General features: G+C 49.2%; 1 protein-coding gene across 5 annotated transcripts in view; it reads right to left on the bottom strand.

Moving 5' to 3' along the window:
• Window positions 1-19081, bottom strand: part of cacnb4a (calcium channel, voltage-dependent, beta 4a subunit) — a gene marked incomplete at both ends in the record, with an annotated part of 35678 nt that extends 16597 nt beyond the window's left edge. For 2 of the 5 annotated variants that reach the window (XM_084451711.1, XM_084451713.1), the window contains 2 exons: window positions 17350-17433; window positions 19019-19081. In XM_084451711.1, the coding sequence (XP_084307837.1) occupies window positions 17350-17433; window positions 19019-19081 (147 nt within the window). Of the gene's footprint in view, window positions 1-13461; window positions 13507-17349; window positions 17434-19018 lie in introns of those variants that run through there. The other 3 variants (XM_084451714.1, XM_084451715.1, XM_084451712.1) reach the window with 2 other exon arrangements.
• Window positions 19082-19321: the final 240 nt, after the last annotated feature.

Raw genomic sequence — 19321 nt, 5'->3', positions numbered from 1 at the left:
CTCTCTCTCTCTCTCTCTCTCTCTCTCTGCTATACTGTATTCCTCTGTCCGGGTAAAATGTTTTTCATCTGTATTATATATTTCATGACATAATGTTTCATGATCACAACACCATAAGAAAGAGTAGGCTGTGTTGCAGTTGGGAACATCAATATATAGTTTATGATATTACGGATGCACCGAGACATCAATATCAATATCTGCATCTGTTCAACCAATAACATCATCCATATCTGTGTTCAGATAGAAATCGGAAGTGGGCGTGGCTTATACCGGTAACCCAATAATATCGGCATATAATTAGTTCTGAAATATATTTCCACATCCTCATACTTTACTTTTCATCTCTCCCTCTCTCTCTTATATTTTATTTTTTAACTAAACAAGTTTTATGAACTGTCTGAACCCTATAAATAAACCTATAAAAAAAACATTGGAAAACATGGAGCGAGCAAAACAGAGTTTGGACATGAATGAAGTGCGCTGCAAAATGTGCAATGGTGTCTTAAAACTTAGCAGCAGTACTACGACAACGCAGGCAGCAGTACCACATATGTAGTAAACATCCACAAGCCACATTTTGTGTCAGACTGAGTGTAAGCTATTATTGTTTCCATTATCTGTGCCTTTCCGAATAACGTATTCGTATTCGGATGCACTCTTATATGATATGCAGCATATCTCTAAATTTATGATATGCAGTCTATGTCAGAATCTGCCCTCTTCTCTCTTGAGCCCTGCTGGCCAACACTTCCCTCATCTCTCTCCCTCTCTGGTACCGGCCAGAGACCACCATGCCTCTCCTCATCTCTCTCCCTCTCTGGTACCGGCCAGAGACCACCATGCCTCTCCTCATCTCTCTCCCTCTCTGGTACAGGCCAGAGACCACCCTGCCTCTCCTCAGCTCTCTCCCTCTCTGGTACAGGCCAGAGACCACCACGCCTCTCCTCATCTCTCTCCCTCTCTGGTACAGAGACCACCACGCCTCTCCTCATCTCTCTCCCTCTCTGGTACAGAGACCACCATGCCTCTCCTCATCTCTCTCCCTCTCTGGTACAGAGACCACCATGCCTCTCCTCATCTCTCTCCCTCTCTGGTACAGAGACCACCATGCCTCTCCTCATCTCTCTCCCTCTCTGGTACAGAGACCACCATGCCTCTCCTCATCTCTCTCCCTCTCTGGTACAGAGACCACCATGCCTCTCCTCATCTCTCTCCCTCTCTGGTACAGAGACCACCATGCCTCTCCTCATCTCTCTCCCTCTCTGGTACAGAGACCACCCTGCCTCTCCTCATCTCTCTCCCTCTCTGGTACAGAGACCACCATGCCTCTCCTCATCTCTCTCCCTCTCTGGTACAGGCCAGAGACCACCATGCCTCTCCTCAGCTCTCTCCCTCTCTGGTACAGGCCAGAGACCACCACGCCTCTCCTCATCTCTCTCCCTCTCTGGTACAGAGACCACCATGCCTCTCCTCATCTCTCTCCCTCTCTGGTACAGAGACCACCATGCCTCTCCTCATCTCTCTCCCTCTCTGGTACAGGCCAGAGACCACCCTGCCTCTCCTCAGCTCTCCGCTGCTGAAGCGTGAGGAATGTGGAGGCCTCTCACCAGAGACTACACATGGGGATAGGCACACATTGCCAAGCAAGCTTTGCCTACAGCACTGCCATCGAACTAGAAACCACGCCAGCAGAGGCGGCTCAGGTTAAAAAGATTCAAGTGTCAAGTAAGGGTCATCAAAACATCAAATGTGATTTAAGAAAAACAACTGTAAATACTGTAGGAGCACTCATCAAGTTTTAAATATTACATTATTTATGAATGAATACCATTTAATATTCCATGAATTGTCATTCTTCATTTAGGCAGCCTCCACTTGGCAGTCTCCCAGTAGGGTGTTCCAGCATGTAAGATGAGGTACACACGTACTAGCCGCGGATGTCGCGGATATATCTGCAATATTCACATCTCTAATACCTACCAAAACAGAATGACCAGCTCACATTAGCTGAATTAAGAAACTTGCTGCTTGACCTTTCAACTTTATCTGACAACGGGTGAGTTAAGATGTATCCTTCTCTTACCGACTCGTGTTAGCCGTTAGTGGTCTCTTATCGAATTAGCGCGGGTCTCCTGTAATTCACTCACCAATAACGTATAAACAGCATTTACTAACTGCTCTGTCAGAGGGTGAGTATCCTATCTGTCCTCTGTGGGGGACATGGTAGTCCTGTCTGTGGGGGACATGGTAGTCCTGTCTGTAGGGGACATGGTAGTCCTGTCTGTGGGGGACATGGTAGTCCTGTCTGTAGGGGACATGGTAGTCCTGTCTGTAGGGGACATGGTAGTCCTGTCTGTGGGGGACATGGTAGTCCTGTCTGTAGGGGACATGGTAGTCCTGTCTGTAGGGGACATGGTAGTCCTGTCTGTAGGGGACATGGTAGTCCTGTCTGTAGGGGACATGGCAGTCCTGTAAGGGGCATGGTAGTCCTGTAGGGGGCATGGTAGTCCTGTAGGGGACATGGTAGTCCTGTCTGTAGGGGACATGGTAGTCCTGTAGGGGACATGGTAGTCCTGTAGGGGACATGGTAGTCCTGTCTGTAGGGGACATGGTAGTCCTGTGTGTAGGGACATGGTAGTCCTGTAGGGGACATGGTAGTCCTGTAGGGGACATGGTAGTCCTGTAGGGGACATGGTAGTCCTGTCTGTAGGGGACATGGTAGTCCTGTGTGTAGGGACATGGTAGTCCTGTAGGGGACATGGTAGTCCTGTAGGGGACATGGTAGTCCTGTAGGGGGCATGGTAGTCTTGTAGGGGACATGGTAGTCCTGTAGGGGACATGGCAGTCCTGTAGGGGACATGGTAGTCCTGTAGGGGACATGGCAGTCCTGTAGGGGGCATGGTAGTCCTGTCTGTAGGGGGCATGGTAGTCTTGTAGGGGACATGGTAGTCCTGTCTGTAGGGGACATGGTAGTCCTGTAGGGGACATGGTAGTCCTGTCTGTAGGGACATGGTAGTCCTGTAGGGGACATGGTAGTCCTGTGTGTAGGGACATGGTAGTCCTGTAGGGGACATGGTAGTCCTGTAGGGGACATGGTAGTCCTGTAGGGGACATGGCAGTCCTGTAGGGGACATGGTAGTCCTGTAGGGGACATGGCAGTCCTGTAGGGGACATGGTAGTCCTGTAGGGGACATGGCAGTCCTGTAGGGGGCATGGTAGTCCTGTCTGTAGGGGGCATGGTAGTCTTGTAGGGGACATGGTAGTCCTGTCTGTAGGGGACATGGTAGTCTTGTAGGGGACATGGTAGTCCTGTAGGGGACATGGTAGTCTTGTAGGGGACATGGTAGTCCTGTCTGTAGGGGACATGGTAGTCCTGTAGGGGACATGGTAGTCTTGTAGGGGACATGGTAGTCCTGTAGGGGACATGGTAGTCTTGTAGGGGACATGGTAGTCCTGTCTGTAGGGGGCATGGTAGTCTTGTAGGGGACATGGTAGTCCTGTCTGTAGGGGACATGGTAGTCTTGTAGGGGACATGGTAGTCCTGTAGGGGACATGGTAGTCTTGTAGGGGACATGGTAGTCCTGTCTGTAGGGGACATGGTAGTCCTGTAGGGGACATGGCAGTCCTGTCTGTAGGGGGACATGGTAGTCCTGTGTGTAGGGGACATGGTAGTCTTGTAGGGGACATGGTAGTCCTGTCTGTAGGGGACATGGTAGTCTTGTAGGGGACATGGTAGTCCTGTCTGTAGGGGACATGGTAGTCCTGTCTGTAGGGGACATGGTAGTCCTGTAGGGGACATAGTAGTCCTGTCTGTAGGGGACATGGTAGTCTTGTAGGGGACATGGTAGTCTCGTAGGGGACATGGTAGTCCTGTAGGGGACATGGTAGTCTTGTAGGGGACATGGTAGTCCTGTCTGTAGGGGACATGGTAGTCTTGTAGGGGACATGGTAGTCTTGTAGGGGACATGGTAGTCCTGTCTGTAGGGGACATGGTAGTCTTGTAGGGGACATGGTAGTCTTGTAGGGGACATGGTAGTCCTGTAGGGGACATGGTAGTCCTGTCTGTAGGGGACATGGTAGTCTTGTAGGGGACATGGTAGTCCTGTAGGGGACATGGTAGTCCTGTCTGTAGGGGACATGGTAGTCCTGTCTGTAGGGGACATGGTAGTCTTGTAGGGGACATGGTAGTCTTGTAGGGGACATGGTAGTCCTGTAGGGGACATGGTAGTCCTGTCTGTAGGGGACATGGTAGTCTTGTAGGGGACATGGTAGTCCTGTAGGGGACATGGTAGTCCTGTCTGTAGGGGGCAGGTAGTCCTGTCTGTAGGGGACATGGTAGTCTTGTAGGGGACATGGTAGTCTTGTAGGGGACATGGTAGTCCTGTAGGGGACATGGTAGTCCTGTCTGTAGGGGACATGGTAGTCCTGTAGGGGACATGGTAGTCCTGTCTAGGGGACATGGTAGTCCTGTCTGTAGGGGACATGGTAGTCCTGTCTATAGGGGACATGGTAGTCCTGTCTGTAGGGGACATGGTAGTCCTGTAGGGGACATGGTAGTCCTGTCTGTAGGGGACATGGTAGTCCTGTCTGTAGGGGACATGGTAGTCCTGTGTGTAGGGACATGGTAGTCCTGTCTGTAGGGACATGGTAGTCCTGTCTGTAGGGGACATGGTAGTCCTGTCTGTAGGGGACATGGTAGTCCTGTGTGTAGGGACATGGTAGTCCTGTAGGGGACATGGTAGTCCTGTCTGTAGGGGACATGGTAGTCCTGTCTGTAGGGACATGGTAGTCCTGTAGGGGACATGGTAGTCTTGTCTGTAGGGACATGGTAGTCCTGTAGGGGACATGGTAGTCCTGTAGGGGACATGGTAGTCCTGTCTGTAGGGGACATGGTAGTCCTGTAGGGGACATGGTAGTCCTGTAGGGGACATGGTAGTCCTGTCTGTAGGGGACATGGTAGTCCTGTAGGGGACATGGTAGTCTTGTAGGGGACATGGTAGTCCTGTAGGGGACATGGTAGTCTTGTAGGGGACATGGTAGTCCTGTCTGTAGGGACATGGTAGTCCTGTAGGGGACATGGTAGTCCTGTCTGTAGGGGACATGGTAGTCCTGTAGGGGACATGGTAGTCTTGTAGGGGACATGGTAGTCCTGTCTGTAGGGGACATGGTAGTCCTGTAGGGGACATGGCAGTCCTGTCTGTAGGGGACATGGTAGTCCTGTAGGGGACATGGTAGTCTTGTAGGGGACATGGTAGTCCTGTGTGTAGGGGACATGGTAGTCTTGTAGGGGACATGGTAGTCCTGTCTGTAGGGGACATGGTAGTCCTGTCTGTAGGGGACATGGTAGTCTTGTAGGGGACATGGTAGTCCTGTCTGTAGGGGACATGGTAGTCCTGTCTGTAGGGGACATGGTAGTCTTGTAGGGGACATGGTAGTCTTGTAGGGGACATGGTAGTCCTGTAGGGGACATGGTAGTCTTGTAGGGGACATGGTAGTCCTGTCTGTAGGGGACATGGTAGTCTTGTAGGGGACATGGTAGTCTTGTAGGGGACATGGTAGTCTTGTAGGGGACATGGTAGTCCTGTCTGTAGGGGACATGGTAGTCTTGTAGGGGACATGGTAGTCTTGTAGGGGACATGGTAGTCCTGTAGGGGACATGGTAGTCCTGTCTGTAGGGGACATGGTAGTCTTGTAGGGGACATGGTAGTCCTGTAGGGGACATGGTAGTCCTGTCTGTAGGGGGCAGGTAGTCCTGTCTGTAGGGGACATGGTAGTCCTGTCTGTAGGGGGCAGGTAGTCCTGTCTGTAGGGGACATGGTAGTCTTGTAGGGGACATGGTAGTCTTGTAGGGGACATGGTAGTCCTGTAGGGGACATGGTAGTCCTGTCTGTAGGGGACATGGTAGTCCTGTAGGGGACATGGTAGTCCTGTCTAGGGGACATGGTAGTCCTGTCTGTAGGGGACATGGTAGTCCTGTCTATAGGGGACATGGTAGTCCTGTCTGTAGGGGACATGGTAGTCCTGTAGGGGACATGGTAGTCCTGTCTGTAGGGGACATGGTAGTCCTGTCTGTAGGGGACATGGTAGTCCTGTCTGTAGGGGACATGGTAGTCCTGTGTGTAGGGACATGGTAGTCCTGTCTGTAGGGACATGGTAGTCCTGTCTGTAGGGGACATGGTAGTCCTGTCTGTAGGGGACATGGTAGTCCTGTGTGTAGGGACATGGTAGTCCTGTAGGGGACATGGTAGTCCTGTCTGTAGGGACATGGTAGTCCTGTAGGGGACATGGTAGTCTTGTCTGTAGGGACATGGTAGTCCTGTAGGGGACATGGTAGTCCTGTGGGGGACATGGTAGTCCTGTCTGTAGGGGACATGGTAGTCCTGTAGGGGACATGGTAGTCCTGTAGGGGACATGGTAGTCCTGGCAGCCTGCTGGGCCGTAGCCCCAGTACTGCAGACTCAGACATACTGTAGGCCTACGAGCCAAACAGAGGAACACTGAGCCTCAGCACAAATGTTTACCGAGCAGATGATGGCACAGTGGCCCCCGCTGGGGTACTACCAGCACAGTGGCCCCCGCTGGGGTACTACCAGCACAGTGGCCCCCGCTGGGGTACTAGCAGCACAGTGGCCCCCGCTGGGGTACTACCAGCACAGTGGCCCCCGCTGGGGTACTAGCAGCACAGTGGCCCCCGCTGGGGTACTACCAGCACAGTGGCCCCCGCTGGGGTACTAGCAGCACAGTGGCCCCCGCTGGGGTACTACCAGCACAGTGGCCCCCGCTGGGGTACTACCAGCACAGTGGCCCCCGCTGGGGTACTACCAGCACAGTGGCCCCCGCTGGGGTACTACCAGCACAGTGGCCCCCCGCTGGGGTACTACCAGCACAGTGGCCCCCGCTGGGGTCCTGCCAGCACAGTGGCCCCCGCTGGGGTACTACCAGCACAGTGGCCCCCGCTGGGGTACTACCAGCACAGTGGCCCCCGCTGGGGTACTACCAGCACAGTGGCCCCTGCTGGGGTACTACCAGCACAGTGGCCCCTGCTGGGGTACTACCAGCACAGTGGCCCCCGCTGGGGTCCTGCCAGCTAGCCCTCTCTCTGCCAAACAAGCCATTAGCAGGACGGGCGGGAGAGAGAGGGCAGGGCCCGAGTGATCCAATCAAACACACACTGCAGTATGTGCGGCTAGTATGATGGAGTGTGGGATAGATCTGGCTTTTGGGGATTCATCTGGGTTGGTGTGTGTCTCTGTCTCGTTTCTTCGCTCTAATGTCCAAGTCTTCACCCGAGTACGAACAGGCATGCATGAGCACATGCACTTGAACACGTATGTGCACATTTCACAGCCAACCGCTACACACACACACACACACACATTCCCTCACACACACATTCCCTCACACACACACACATTCCCTCACACACACGGCGCATAAGCTCATGGGAGCGGAGAAACGTGCTTACAAAGGACTGCTTGACGTGAAGACTAGGGGATGATATATTACTTTTCGTTCTGCCCTATTCACCAATTTATTTTCCCGGAATAGCGTTTCCCTTTGCACAGCCATCCCATGTAATTATAATCCACATCTACTTTCACAGAGGAGGAGATCCTCCGTGTTGCTGCCTCCTTTCTGGTGATAGGTCGGTCGATTGCCTACAATGAATTAGAGAACAATATCTTTAATAGCATCCATGTGATAAACCATGGTTAAGTAGTTGGCTTTTCCCTTGACAAGACATAGGAAAAAAGGGCCAGCTTTTTGTAATGAATGATGATATCTAAGATATAAGACATTTAAGCAATTTGCCTTTTCCTCGAACAGCGTTTTTATATAAGGTAAAAGCGCTATTCGAGGAACAGCCAAATTGCTTAAATATCTTATTCGAGGAATAAAGATAAAATAAGCTACACGGGAAAAATATTATTCGAGAAATAGGCCGATTGCTACAGAACCATCTGCCTTGTGTAATTGCTGATATGATTATGCTTTTGCCCTCGCTTATCTGCACTTTTCACATTTCTTCATTGTATAACTTTACTTTATCTTATTTTTATTGGGTTTTATCTACCATCTGTTTTTCCCGTTTGTATGTTTTATGCATGTAATTTATTTGTTGTAAAGCACTTTGAGCTGCAATTTTGTATGAAGGGCGCAATTAAAAAGTCTAGTATATTATTATTAATATTATTATTATTATTATTATTGTTATTATTGTTTTTATTATTATTGGCTCCGTGCCCGGCAACCGCCTGTGTTCAAGTGTTTTCAGTGTGAGCCACGACTTTCATGGAAATCTCAGCATTCTGATTGGATCACTTCCCAAATCGTCCCTCCAAAGCATTTTCGTCTAGTTTTTATTTGTTGACGAAAATGTCAATAGATTTTGTCATAGTTTTTGTCATCATAAAATATTTTTTATTTAGTTATCATGTCAGATTCAGATTTATTTCACTCTAGACCACAATTGTGGTCTTACATAGACCAGAAACATCAGAAAAAGACATACAACATAAGAAAAAGAAAAACATAATTTGAAGAGAGGTAATACATTACTGAGAAAAACGCCAAGATTATGTAGTAACTTTTGTTTGTTTGTTTGCAATAAAAGATTACATTTGACCATAGATGGAGGGTTAACATAAAATATGGGCAAATACTTTTTCCTGTTTGCAGCAATGGTTGGGTTTTTACATTCAAAAAGTATGTGGAATTCATATCCTGAGAAGTCACCAGTACACAGCTCACAAAACCTTTTGTTCCTCTCTAGTCCTTTGTATCTTCCTATTATCTTTGGTATTCTATTAGAGAGTCTAATATTACACATAGCTTGACGAAACTTCACATTTTCACCAACTAAATACTTTTCAAACTTGAGGTCCTCCATAATTTCACAGTTAAAATCACATGAAGACATACTCTGTAGCTCCCATCTTGTGACGATAACTGAATAAAGTTAATTGTTAGTTACGAATCATTTTCGTCATAGAAAGAAATATAACAGTGAGGAAAACAAGCTGGATTTGAACCCAGGATTTGCATTATCCCACTAAGCTCAAGCCTGGCCAAGTTACCGCAAACCACTTACAGTAGGTCTTTGCTGAGGTTATCTATCAAAAACCAACCAAGCAGTCTGACTACTTTGGTTATTGAGATTACAGCAACAAACGTGATATCATATGGCTCCTCTCCACAGCCATGAAGGGAGGGGTAGGGTGGTCTGAGCCATGAAGGGAGGGGTAGGGTGGTCTGAGCCATGAAGGGAGGGGTAGGGTGGTCTGAGCCATGAAGGGAGGGGTAGGGTGGTCTGAGCCATGAAGGGGAGGGGTAGGGTGGTCTGAACCATGAAGGGAGGGGTAGGGTGGTCTGAGCCATGAAGGGAGGGGTAGGGTGGTCTGAGCCATGAAGGGAGGGGTAGGGTGGTCTGAGCCATGAAGGGGAGGGGTAGGGTGGTCTGAGCCATGAAGGGAGGGGTAGGGTGGTCTGAGCCATGAAGGGAGGGGTAGGGTGGTCTGAGCCATGAAGGGAGGGGTAGGGTGGTCTGAGCCATGAAGGGAGGGGTAGGGTGGTCTGAGCCATGAAGGGAGGGGTAGGATGGTCTGAGCCATGAAGGGAGGGGTAGGGTGGTCTGAGCCATGAAGGGAGGGGTAGGGCGGTCTGAGCCATGAAGGGAGGGGTAGGGTGGTCTGAGCCATGAAGGGGAGGGGTAGGGTGGTCTGAGCCATGAAGGGAGGGGTAGGGTGGTGTGAGCCATGAAGGGAGGGGTAGGGTGGTCTGAGCCATGAAGGGAGGGGTAGGGTGGTGTGAGCCATGAAGGGAGGGGTAGGGTGGTCTGAGCCATGAAGGGAGGGGTAGGGTGGTCTGAGCCATGAAGGGAGGGGTAGGGTGGTCTGAGCCATGCCCCCCGTCCTGTCACTACCTAGCCCCCCCCCCCGCTCCACCTGCCCTCCCCACACGCACCTCCAACCACTCCCCCACCCTCTACCACCCTGACCGGAGCACTGGCCAGTCCATTATCTAAGCTTGTCAAGACATCAGGCCTCTGTCCATCACGCCACACTCAGGTCTTATCGTACCAGACGCCAATAAGTGCTCAACCCCCGCCCCCCCCCCCCCCCCCCTCCCCCATATGACCAAGCAGGTCACCACACGTCTCTTGACCTACAGTATGACCCTGGTCACCCCAACCATGAGCAGTTAATCACAAACAACTTCACCCACCAGTGGCAGGAAATGGACTGGCTGTATCTATGGCACAGTGTTCTTTTTAAATAGCTAAGAAAGCAATGATGGCTGACACCCATGTTCCAGTCATAGAGGTGAAGTGAATTCTGATACTGATTCATACGGATATACAGTAGGACCATTAGTGGTGAAGGTATCTCTCCGGGGAAGTTTGAAGGTTTGTTCTAATGTCATTGAGAATCATCCAAGGGATCGATCTCTCCTTGAAACACGACAGGAGTTGCTCCAACAGAAAGCGACGTTAAGAAAATATGCCTTTTTCGAACATGATGATGGCTTCTGTTACAACAGCATTATTGCTGAGCAGGCAAAACCAGGTGTGATTCATCCATCAAACAGAACCTGGCTGTGTGTGAGGCATTCTCTGAGTCAAGTTGCAGTGCTTGTACACACTCCAGCCAACCAGAGCCTTGGTCCTGTCTCCTCTCCAAATGAAAAATGGCGTGGGGTCTCCGTCCCTGGCTGGTGTCTCTCCTAGCCAATCACAGCAGGGATGAAGACCACATCACTACATCACTGTCTCACAGAGAAACAGACCAGCTTCCTCCTTCTCTGAGAAGAGGAGGGAAACGCACTGGAACTTGAGACAGGAAACATCTTAAGTACAAAACATCATCAGCTAATAGATTGAGTCTGTATGGCTCTCATGCTGATAAATAAAGCATAGGCCCCCACTTAATGCTCGTTAAATTGTACTGCGAGTGAACAGTTTGACGACTTTTAATGTAGAAATCTATTAAAAACACACAAAAAAACATTGTCATATCACCAAAAGATTTGAATAAAATAATACAGGCCCGATTTTTTTGTGTGCTTCAAACGAGTCATGGGTCACATAGGTTCACTTCCTCAAATACCCGACACTCAGAGTCCAATGATAAGGCCTGATAGTAATTCCCAGAGACACGATGACAGAGTCAGGGGGAGGGAAACCAGGATGAAGGCGTAGAACACATACCTTCAGTAGAACACAGCTGAGTATGCTGGAGAACCTTGCCAATCAAATTAAGAGTCAAATTAAAAGTTCTCCTTGCGGTGCACTGAATGTCTTTTTGATCTTTTCACCAACTTAAAACACACTTTTTCTACAGATGAGCATGGAGCACCACAGAAAGGCAACATCACTACTGTAGGCTTGGAACAGGCATTGTTTACAGTTTGTAAAACCACTAGTCTAATGCTATAGGGGAAAAATGGTTTCAGATTCAGAGTACATTAGTGTTGCCTTGCCAGTAAACATCCCCCGCTCGCTGCTGCTGTGGTGGTGTTAATGATCCAATATCACAGCGCGCTACTGGGGTGGACATTCCCACTGTGCTGGTGCGGCTTTTAGCTTGTGCAGCACTTTCTTGGAGGCAGCAGAAAAACAATGATTTCCTCCAAGTACTGGTGACTTTCTCTGAATAACGCTCTCTCCCATTGGCCCAAAGCTGGCTGGAGATCATAAATAATTAAGAGGTCATAATCCTGTCAGAGGGATGTCAGACAAAAGGATGACGTTCACACACACACACACACACACACACACACACACACACACACACACATCTGTTTAGAAGACTATCTCTGGTGCAATAGTAAGATACTGAGGGTCAGATAAATCATGTACTCTGATACTATTCCACTAGAAGACAGAGGGGAGGGGGAACTGTTAGAGAGGGCTTGTTAGATCCTCCATCAGCTCCCTCCTCCCTCCCTCCTCCCCTCTCCCTCCTTCTTCCTCCTCTCTCTCTCACCCGCCTTCCTCCTCCTCTCTCCTTCCCCCTCCTCCTCTCTCCTTCCACCTCCTCCTCTCTCTCCCTCCTCCCCCTCCTTCTCCTTCCCCCTCCTCCTCTCTCTCCCTCCTCCCCCTCCTTCTCCTTCCCCCTCCTCCTCTCTCTCCCTCCTCCCCCTCCTCCTCCTCCTCTCCCTCCCTCCACCTCTCTCCTCACAGCTTCTACCTTTTTATTGCCTTTGTAAGCATTTTTTGTTTCCCGCTCCTCCAACACAGATTTCTCATCTCTGAGCTGATCCCAGGTCAGTATAAATCAAGGCTGAATCCCCGCGGCAGCAGAGAATCGCGGTGGCGGGTGTGCGAGCGCACCTCACAGTTATTTACTCACGTCCTGCGACGGACGCAGTCCACAGCGCTGGTCAGACTCAGGCACACCTGCCTGCCCAAGCATCACACTGACCTCAGATCGTAAAGCCGGGGGTGGGAAATAAATACCCTCCACGCTGGAATATGCTCCCTGGTTTTATTCTTGTTTCAACCGGGAGGCAGGCATAGAAACACAGCAGGGAAGTGGACTAGACTGTCCAAACCCTCTCTGTTGGGACCCTGTTATGACTAATGATATTATTAACACTCTCACGGCGCTGGCCATCTTCATTGCTACATGTGGTGTCTGTTCCACTGCAGAGATGCATCCATCCCTTACAGGGAGTGAGAGGGGAGGAGGTATGGGAGAGGGAGTTAGTGGGGCGCTGTCCCTTTAAATGAAAAACGCAAATGCAGCTCTCTGTTACAAGGGGCTACATAATGATACATTAAGCAAGGAGGGATGCTGGGAGCTGCTTCACTGGCCAAGTGTAGGCACACACACACACACACACACACACACACACACACACACGGGCATACGCACACACACACACACACACGCAGAGTTACAGCATATCCACTGGCTAATCAGTCGGACACAGACACGGTCCAGAGATGTCCAGTTCAGTGGATGTTCAGTGATATGGAATGAAGGCTTCCGCTAGCCTGTTGTCCTTCTTGGGCCTCAGACAACATCAGCGAGAGAGAGAGAGAGAGAGAGAGAGAGAGAGAGAGAGAGAGAGCGCTACAGTTTGGAGGTGCAGGTGACTCTGAGACACACACACACACACACACACACACACACACTCCCGCCCCCCACCCCACCACCCCACCCTCCACACCCACCCGAAACCTCCCTGGGGTGAAACCACAACCCTCATGCTGGATCCCTTAAAGATAGGACCACCCTACCCCCATCCCTTAGTTCCTGTGTGTGTGTGTGTGTGTGTGTGTGTGTGTGTGTGTGTGCGCGCGTGTGTGCATGTGTGAGTGGGTGGGTGTGCGTCTGTCAACACAGTCACAAAGGCTAGGGCATTGTCAATACACAGGCGCGCACAGTGAAAAACAGTGTCCAGGCAGCTCCAGCTGCTGCTGCCCCTCTCCCCCGTCAGAAGCCCCACACTCACCACCTCCGAGTCTTCCAATCCATGCAGGTACAAATTATCGTACATGGAGGTGTGATATTCCAGAAAGCACAGCGCCACGAATCAGAAAACGGAGAGTGATCAGGCCAGCTGTGGCGGCGGCGGCAGGGAAGGTCGATGACGGGGAAACTACAAACCCCCTCTCTCTACGTGAACATTAAAACACCTCACTCAAACCACTAATCCACACAAAAAAGAAAAGGTGGAGCCCCTCTGTTCTCCTGCCTTCCCAGAGCCTGGATGTCTGCTGGACGTCGCCGGACGTTACTGGCCCAGCCTAGAGCACGCTGCATCCCATCCTCAGGCAGACCAGCTCTCCCCAGAGGAAACAAAGACCAGGCATTTTATCTGCCTTCCAAACACAGAGCAGGAGAGCAAGTCCCTTCCTCAAACACTGGCGGATGACAGAGCAGACAGAGCAGGGAGGCAGCCTTCTGATTGGCTGCTGGCTGCTCCAGTCAGCTTGGGCAACTGTGAGTAAGGAAGAGAGGAGAGAGAGAGAGAGATAGACAGAGAGACAGACAGAGAGAGATAGAGAGAGAGGGGGGGAGAGAGAGAGGAAAGAGAATGAGAGGGAGAGAGGAGAGAGAGACAGAGAGAGAGGGGGGGAGAGAGAGAGGAGAGAGAATGAGAGAATGAGAGGGAGAAAGGAGAGAGAGATAGAGAGAGAGGGGGGGAGAGAGAGAGGAGAGAGAATGAGAGGGAGAGAGAGAAAGAGAGAGAGAAAGAGAGAGGGGGGGGAGTGTGTGAGAGAGACTATGCTGCTTGAGAGCATCTTTTCCCTTGCTTCCATCTCTGGGGATTGTCTGCTAATCTCATGTAATTTGCTTAATTCTCTTTCTCTCCCTCTCTCTCTTTGTTTCTCTCCCTCTGCAACTTCCGAAATATTTGGTTTAATTAAAGGAAATCATTTCACTGAAATCACTGTACATTAATGAACTCAATACACCTTGGCTAGAAATGCCTCATCAGAAACACAACATTGCCCCCTGCTGACGAGGGGGCGTACCGCAGGCGCACCTGCCCTTCCTTGGTGAGCGTGCTCTGAGGCTCCACCAGCAGAGGGCGCCAGAGCTCTGTGGACGTCCACGGCCTGGACCCAGCAACCTGTCTGCCTCTATCTCTGCCTCTATCTCTGCCTCTATCTCTGCCTCTATCTCTGCCTCTTCAATCTGACTCGTTTGCCTACGGTTTATTCACTCCAGTTAATCTCTGAAAATGTAATGAATCATTATCTTACATCCATTACGGACGTACGGAGTGTCGATATTTTCCATCAAGCTATCACATAGCTTCATTTCCAATCTGCTCCCATCTGTAGAGTGGGGGTAGTGCTGTGTGACCAAAGAGCCCCTGCAGTGATGAACGGATGAGCTCAGGAGTTTAGCCACTCGACCTACATAAGAAGGATTAACACAATACTATAAATCAGCCACTCCTAATCACCTCCCTTGTTGCAAACCTAAAACATTAGGTTAACCCGACGTGTTTGTTCAATGCATTGTGATTCATGAAATGTAATTAAACTTTTCTTCGACTCCACTAGACCTAAATGAGATTAATTTCAGGGTAGAGTGCAAAGCTCATTCGATTAAACTCTCTAAATATTCACTCTCGCTCTCAGAATGTAACCGTGGCAACCATTGAACAGAATAGGGAACTTTCTTAAAGTTCACAATGGTGTGTTGAAGTGGCAGTAATGGGCTGGGGTCACTCATTGCTACAGTAAGTTCACTTCCAGGTCACCCACGGACGTCAGCCAATCAGAGACCAAACAGTTCCGATAGCCAGCTTAGTGATTCTCAATGTAGAACACGAGAAACTTCGTGAATTATGGTTGATGATGAGGTTGACGGTTCCTCTTCAACTCGACTTGGAGCTGCTCTTTAAGTGCTGGCAGCTGAATCATAACAAGAGGGGATTATGCATTCATATCTAGGTTGAGAGGACAGAGAGAGAGAGAGAGAGGGATGCCATCTTGGATGCCTGCAGGGATCCAGAGGTTTTTACTGAACTGCAGAACCGGCAAACAGCTGCCGGAGCACGACCTCCTCACAGGGCGGAGTTCAGACAGGCAGGGTCAGAGGTCAATTCGGAGCGTCCAGATATAACCGTCACGAGCCGAACTCTGAACATCTGTTTCCAGGAAAACACAACACAATTCCATCCTGAATCACTTCATCTTATGTCCTATCCATCCACCCTCTTCTGTTCTCTCTCTCCTTCCTTCTCCCTCCTCTTCTCCTCCTATCCTCGTCCTCTGAGACAGGCGGTGTCAGTTAAGACATGGCGCCTCCTAGTGGCAGGGAGTAGAGTAACACCCGTAGCAGTCATAGCAATCGGTCAACGTTACCCCCACTCCAATAAATACACAGTTCGCAATTCATCCACGTTTCACTTGTTCTCATCACACTGGGAACATTAAAAGAAGTAAACGTCCGATATTACACACGTGCCTTGCGACAGGAAACGTATTTTAGCTTCACTTGGCCACCAGATGTGGATTTAATTGTGGATTTATGATGGTGGTTACACTTCTGTCTTTTTACTGTAGGTAGGTTCCTTGGGGGCGGGGTCCTTAACTGTCAATCAAACGGCTGAGCTCAAACCCTGTTACTTGAACAGCCGCCGTTGCTATGGATACCGTACTGGAATCAAAGAGCTCAATCAGCAGGCACTCAGTCCCTCTCTCCATCTGATGATTTGATAGTGATGAGGTGTGTGCATGTGTGTGTGTGTGTGTGTGTGAGTGCGTGTGTGTGTGTGTGTGTGTGTGTGTGTGTGTGTGTGTGTGTGTGCCTGTGTCTTGATTCCATATTTTCCTTTTAACTCAGTGGGACATAAATACAGCATAAATATCCCATGCTGATTGATTCATCTGTACAGTAATTAATGATCAGCATGAAATGGCCACCTTCTCACTGCAAACATCACTGGCAAATCAAATGTCACTCGTTATTCAAACACTTTCATCATAGTGTTTAGTTGGTTGTGCTGTGCAAAATGATGTTGACTGAAAAAATTCCCTCCTACCTGGGTGACCTATATTTAAAGTAACTTTAATGGATGCCCTTGCAGAAGATATCGCAGAAAACAACCCCTCTGTCACAATTCACGACAATCTGCAATGCATTTCTGGTCACATAATATGGCTTAGAGAAAGCTGCCATGTACTTTGTTGACACCCACATCAAAACTCCTGGCCTCATTTGTACGGATTCGATAGGTTCCCACAATGCAGAGGGCCGAACAAAAGATAGCCCATATTCAGATGTCTGTTGTTACAGAGCCTGACTTCGGTTCCCTTGGCAACCCATTAGCCGGAATGTCACAGTCCAACTTATGTATTCTAGAATGATTATCATACGTACTGTAGTAGCATCATTAGCATTTCCTCCTCAGTGGCTCAGTGCTGAGGGCCAACCAGAACCAGAACCAGAGCCGAGGACCAGCCAGATTGAGCCCACACCTTTCAACGGATCATTGAACTAAATCATTTTGGGAGTAAATTTATGAATTTAAATCAAGGCCACTGCTGCCATGTCCTGTTGATATTTTTTAGAATACAAAAATAGCGTGTCCTTGTGTCTTCTGAGCTTTCAGACTTGAATTCATACCGAGAGGCTAATGAGAGTGAGGCAGAGGTTGTAATGACCGACACTTATGTGATGAGCAGTCCAGCGACTGAAAAGAACAAATATGGCCGCTGGTATCTCAGGGGACTTCCTCTTTGTTCTAGCGGTACGTTTGGTTATCCATGGGGAGGGTCATAGGATCGATCCCCACCTCACTCAGCGGTTACAAGAGCACGGTTTGTGACGTTGGACCGGGGGAGGGGAGGGGTGACATCAGCGTGTCGGATGTCCTCACCTGTCGGAGGATGAAGCTGGTGGAGGTGGTGCTGCCGTCTGACCTCTTCAGTCTGCTGCGTCTGGAGTACGTCCCTCTGTTCATCTGAGAGAGGGGCCACAACACAGCCTGAATATCTCTCTCTCTCTCTCTCTTGTTCTCTCTCCTTCTCTCGCTCTTTCTCTCACACACACACAAACACACACACACACACACACACACACACTGCAACTAAACAAGGGCACCTTGAGACACAATCCAGCTGCTGGATGACTGAATATAATGTACTGTATACGGAAATAGTGTAGATGAGATGTAGAGTACAGTAGAGTCATTTATTTAATGTATTTAATAATCAGAGTTTAACATCCCCAACAATAAATACATACATAGCAACAAAAACACTGTCACATGGCCATCTGGTTTTGGGCTGGCCACTTGTTGATTTGCAAAGGACACACATACACATGCATGTACGCATACACACACACACATACACATGCATGTACGCATACACACACACACATACACATGCATGTACGCATACATACACACACACACACATACACATGCATGTACGCATACATACACACACACATACACATGCATGTACGCATACATACACACATACACATGCATGTACGCATACATACACACACACACACATACACATGCATGTACGCATACATACATACACACACACATACACATGCATGTACGCATACATACACACACACACACATACACATGCATGTACGCATACATACACACACACACACATACACATGCATGTACGCATACATACACACACACATACACATGCATGTACGCATACATACACACACACACACATACACATGCATGTACGCATACATACACACACACATACAGTACACACATGGTGTAGCTCCATACAGAAGCATGGCATAGTGCATTCCCCTCAAACCAGAAGGACAGAAGACATTTCACCAAGTCCACATTTACAGGGACACTCATGTAACAAATGAGATGTGACGGTCAAAAAATACTTTTCATACCAGTTTTTCCATGGTGTGAAACGAGATTACGAGATTTTGCTTCTCAGAAAACAGAGATTACATTTCCCAGGATCCTCTAGAAAAGCAGCAGATCTAGGTCAGCTCGCCCCTTATTGATTAAGTACTAGCAAAAGGTATGAATTATTAAACGCCCTATTTCCAACCAAATAAATCAATCCCACACCATTTTGGAAAACTCCACACAGCAAAGGCTGTACTCTTGGTCGTCAGCTTGAAATGTGACCAGAAGTGTGATGAACTAGACTTATTTACTTTCTTTCTTTCTTTATTGCACATAGCCTATGCTCCACTTTAAGACGTTAAGATGTTATTACATTTTCGCTCATGTGAGTTATTAAAACAGTAGGCTAGACTAACTAAGGCTAGACTAACATCATTTCCCATTAGAACACTTGACTTGGTTTATCTACCTATCCCTTAAATAGGATATTCAGATTAAGATATTCGTTGCAACATACAAATGAGGCTTTATTGCATAAAGGAGTTTGATTTCAGAAGGGAACAAAAAGAAAAGAAAAGAGTAAAAGAGAAGAAAACAAAGAGAAGATAGAATAGAAGGAGATAAGAGAAAAGAAGGAGAGAGGAGTAGAAGAGAGGAGAGAAGACGAGTATTAATTAATGCCGCGCTTTACCTGAAAGACTGGCTTCTGCATCCCGTCGCCCACAGCGTGCCGAGTGTAGATGTGACGGGACATGTCGGCCAGCTCATCGGTCCAGGGGGGCGGCTGCCGCTCCGTCCCGGTCCACTGGACCGTCTGCTCCAGCTTGGCACCGTGCCGCTCCGTCCCGGTCCACTGGACCGTCTGCTCCAGCTTGGCACCGTGCCGCTCCGTCCCGGTCCACTGGACCGTCTGCTCCAGCTTGGCACCGTTAGGGACGCGGTAGAGAGAAGATGCGCGTCGTGCTGCCGCTCTGCCGCTCTGCCGCTCTGACTG

This window comes from Borostomias antarcticus (genome assembly GCF_949987555.1).
Source record: "Borostomias antarcticus genome assembly, chromosome: 17".
NCBI classification, from domain to species: domain Eukaryota; kingdom Metazoa; phylum Chordata; class Actinopteri; order Stomiiformes; family Stomiidae; genus Borostomias; species Borostomias antarcticus.
Note: the sequence above shows the minus strand (reverse complement) of the source record. Positions and strands in the feature narration are given on the sequence as shown.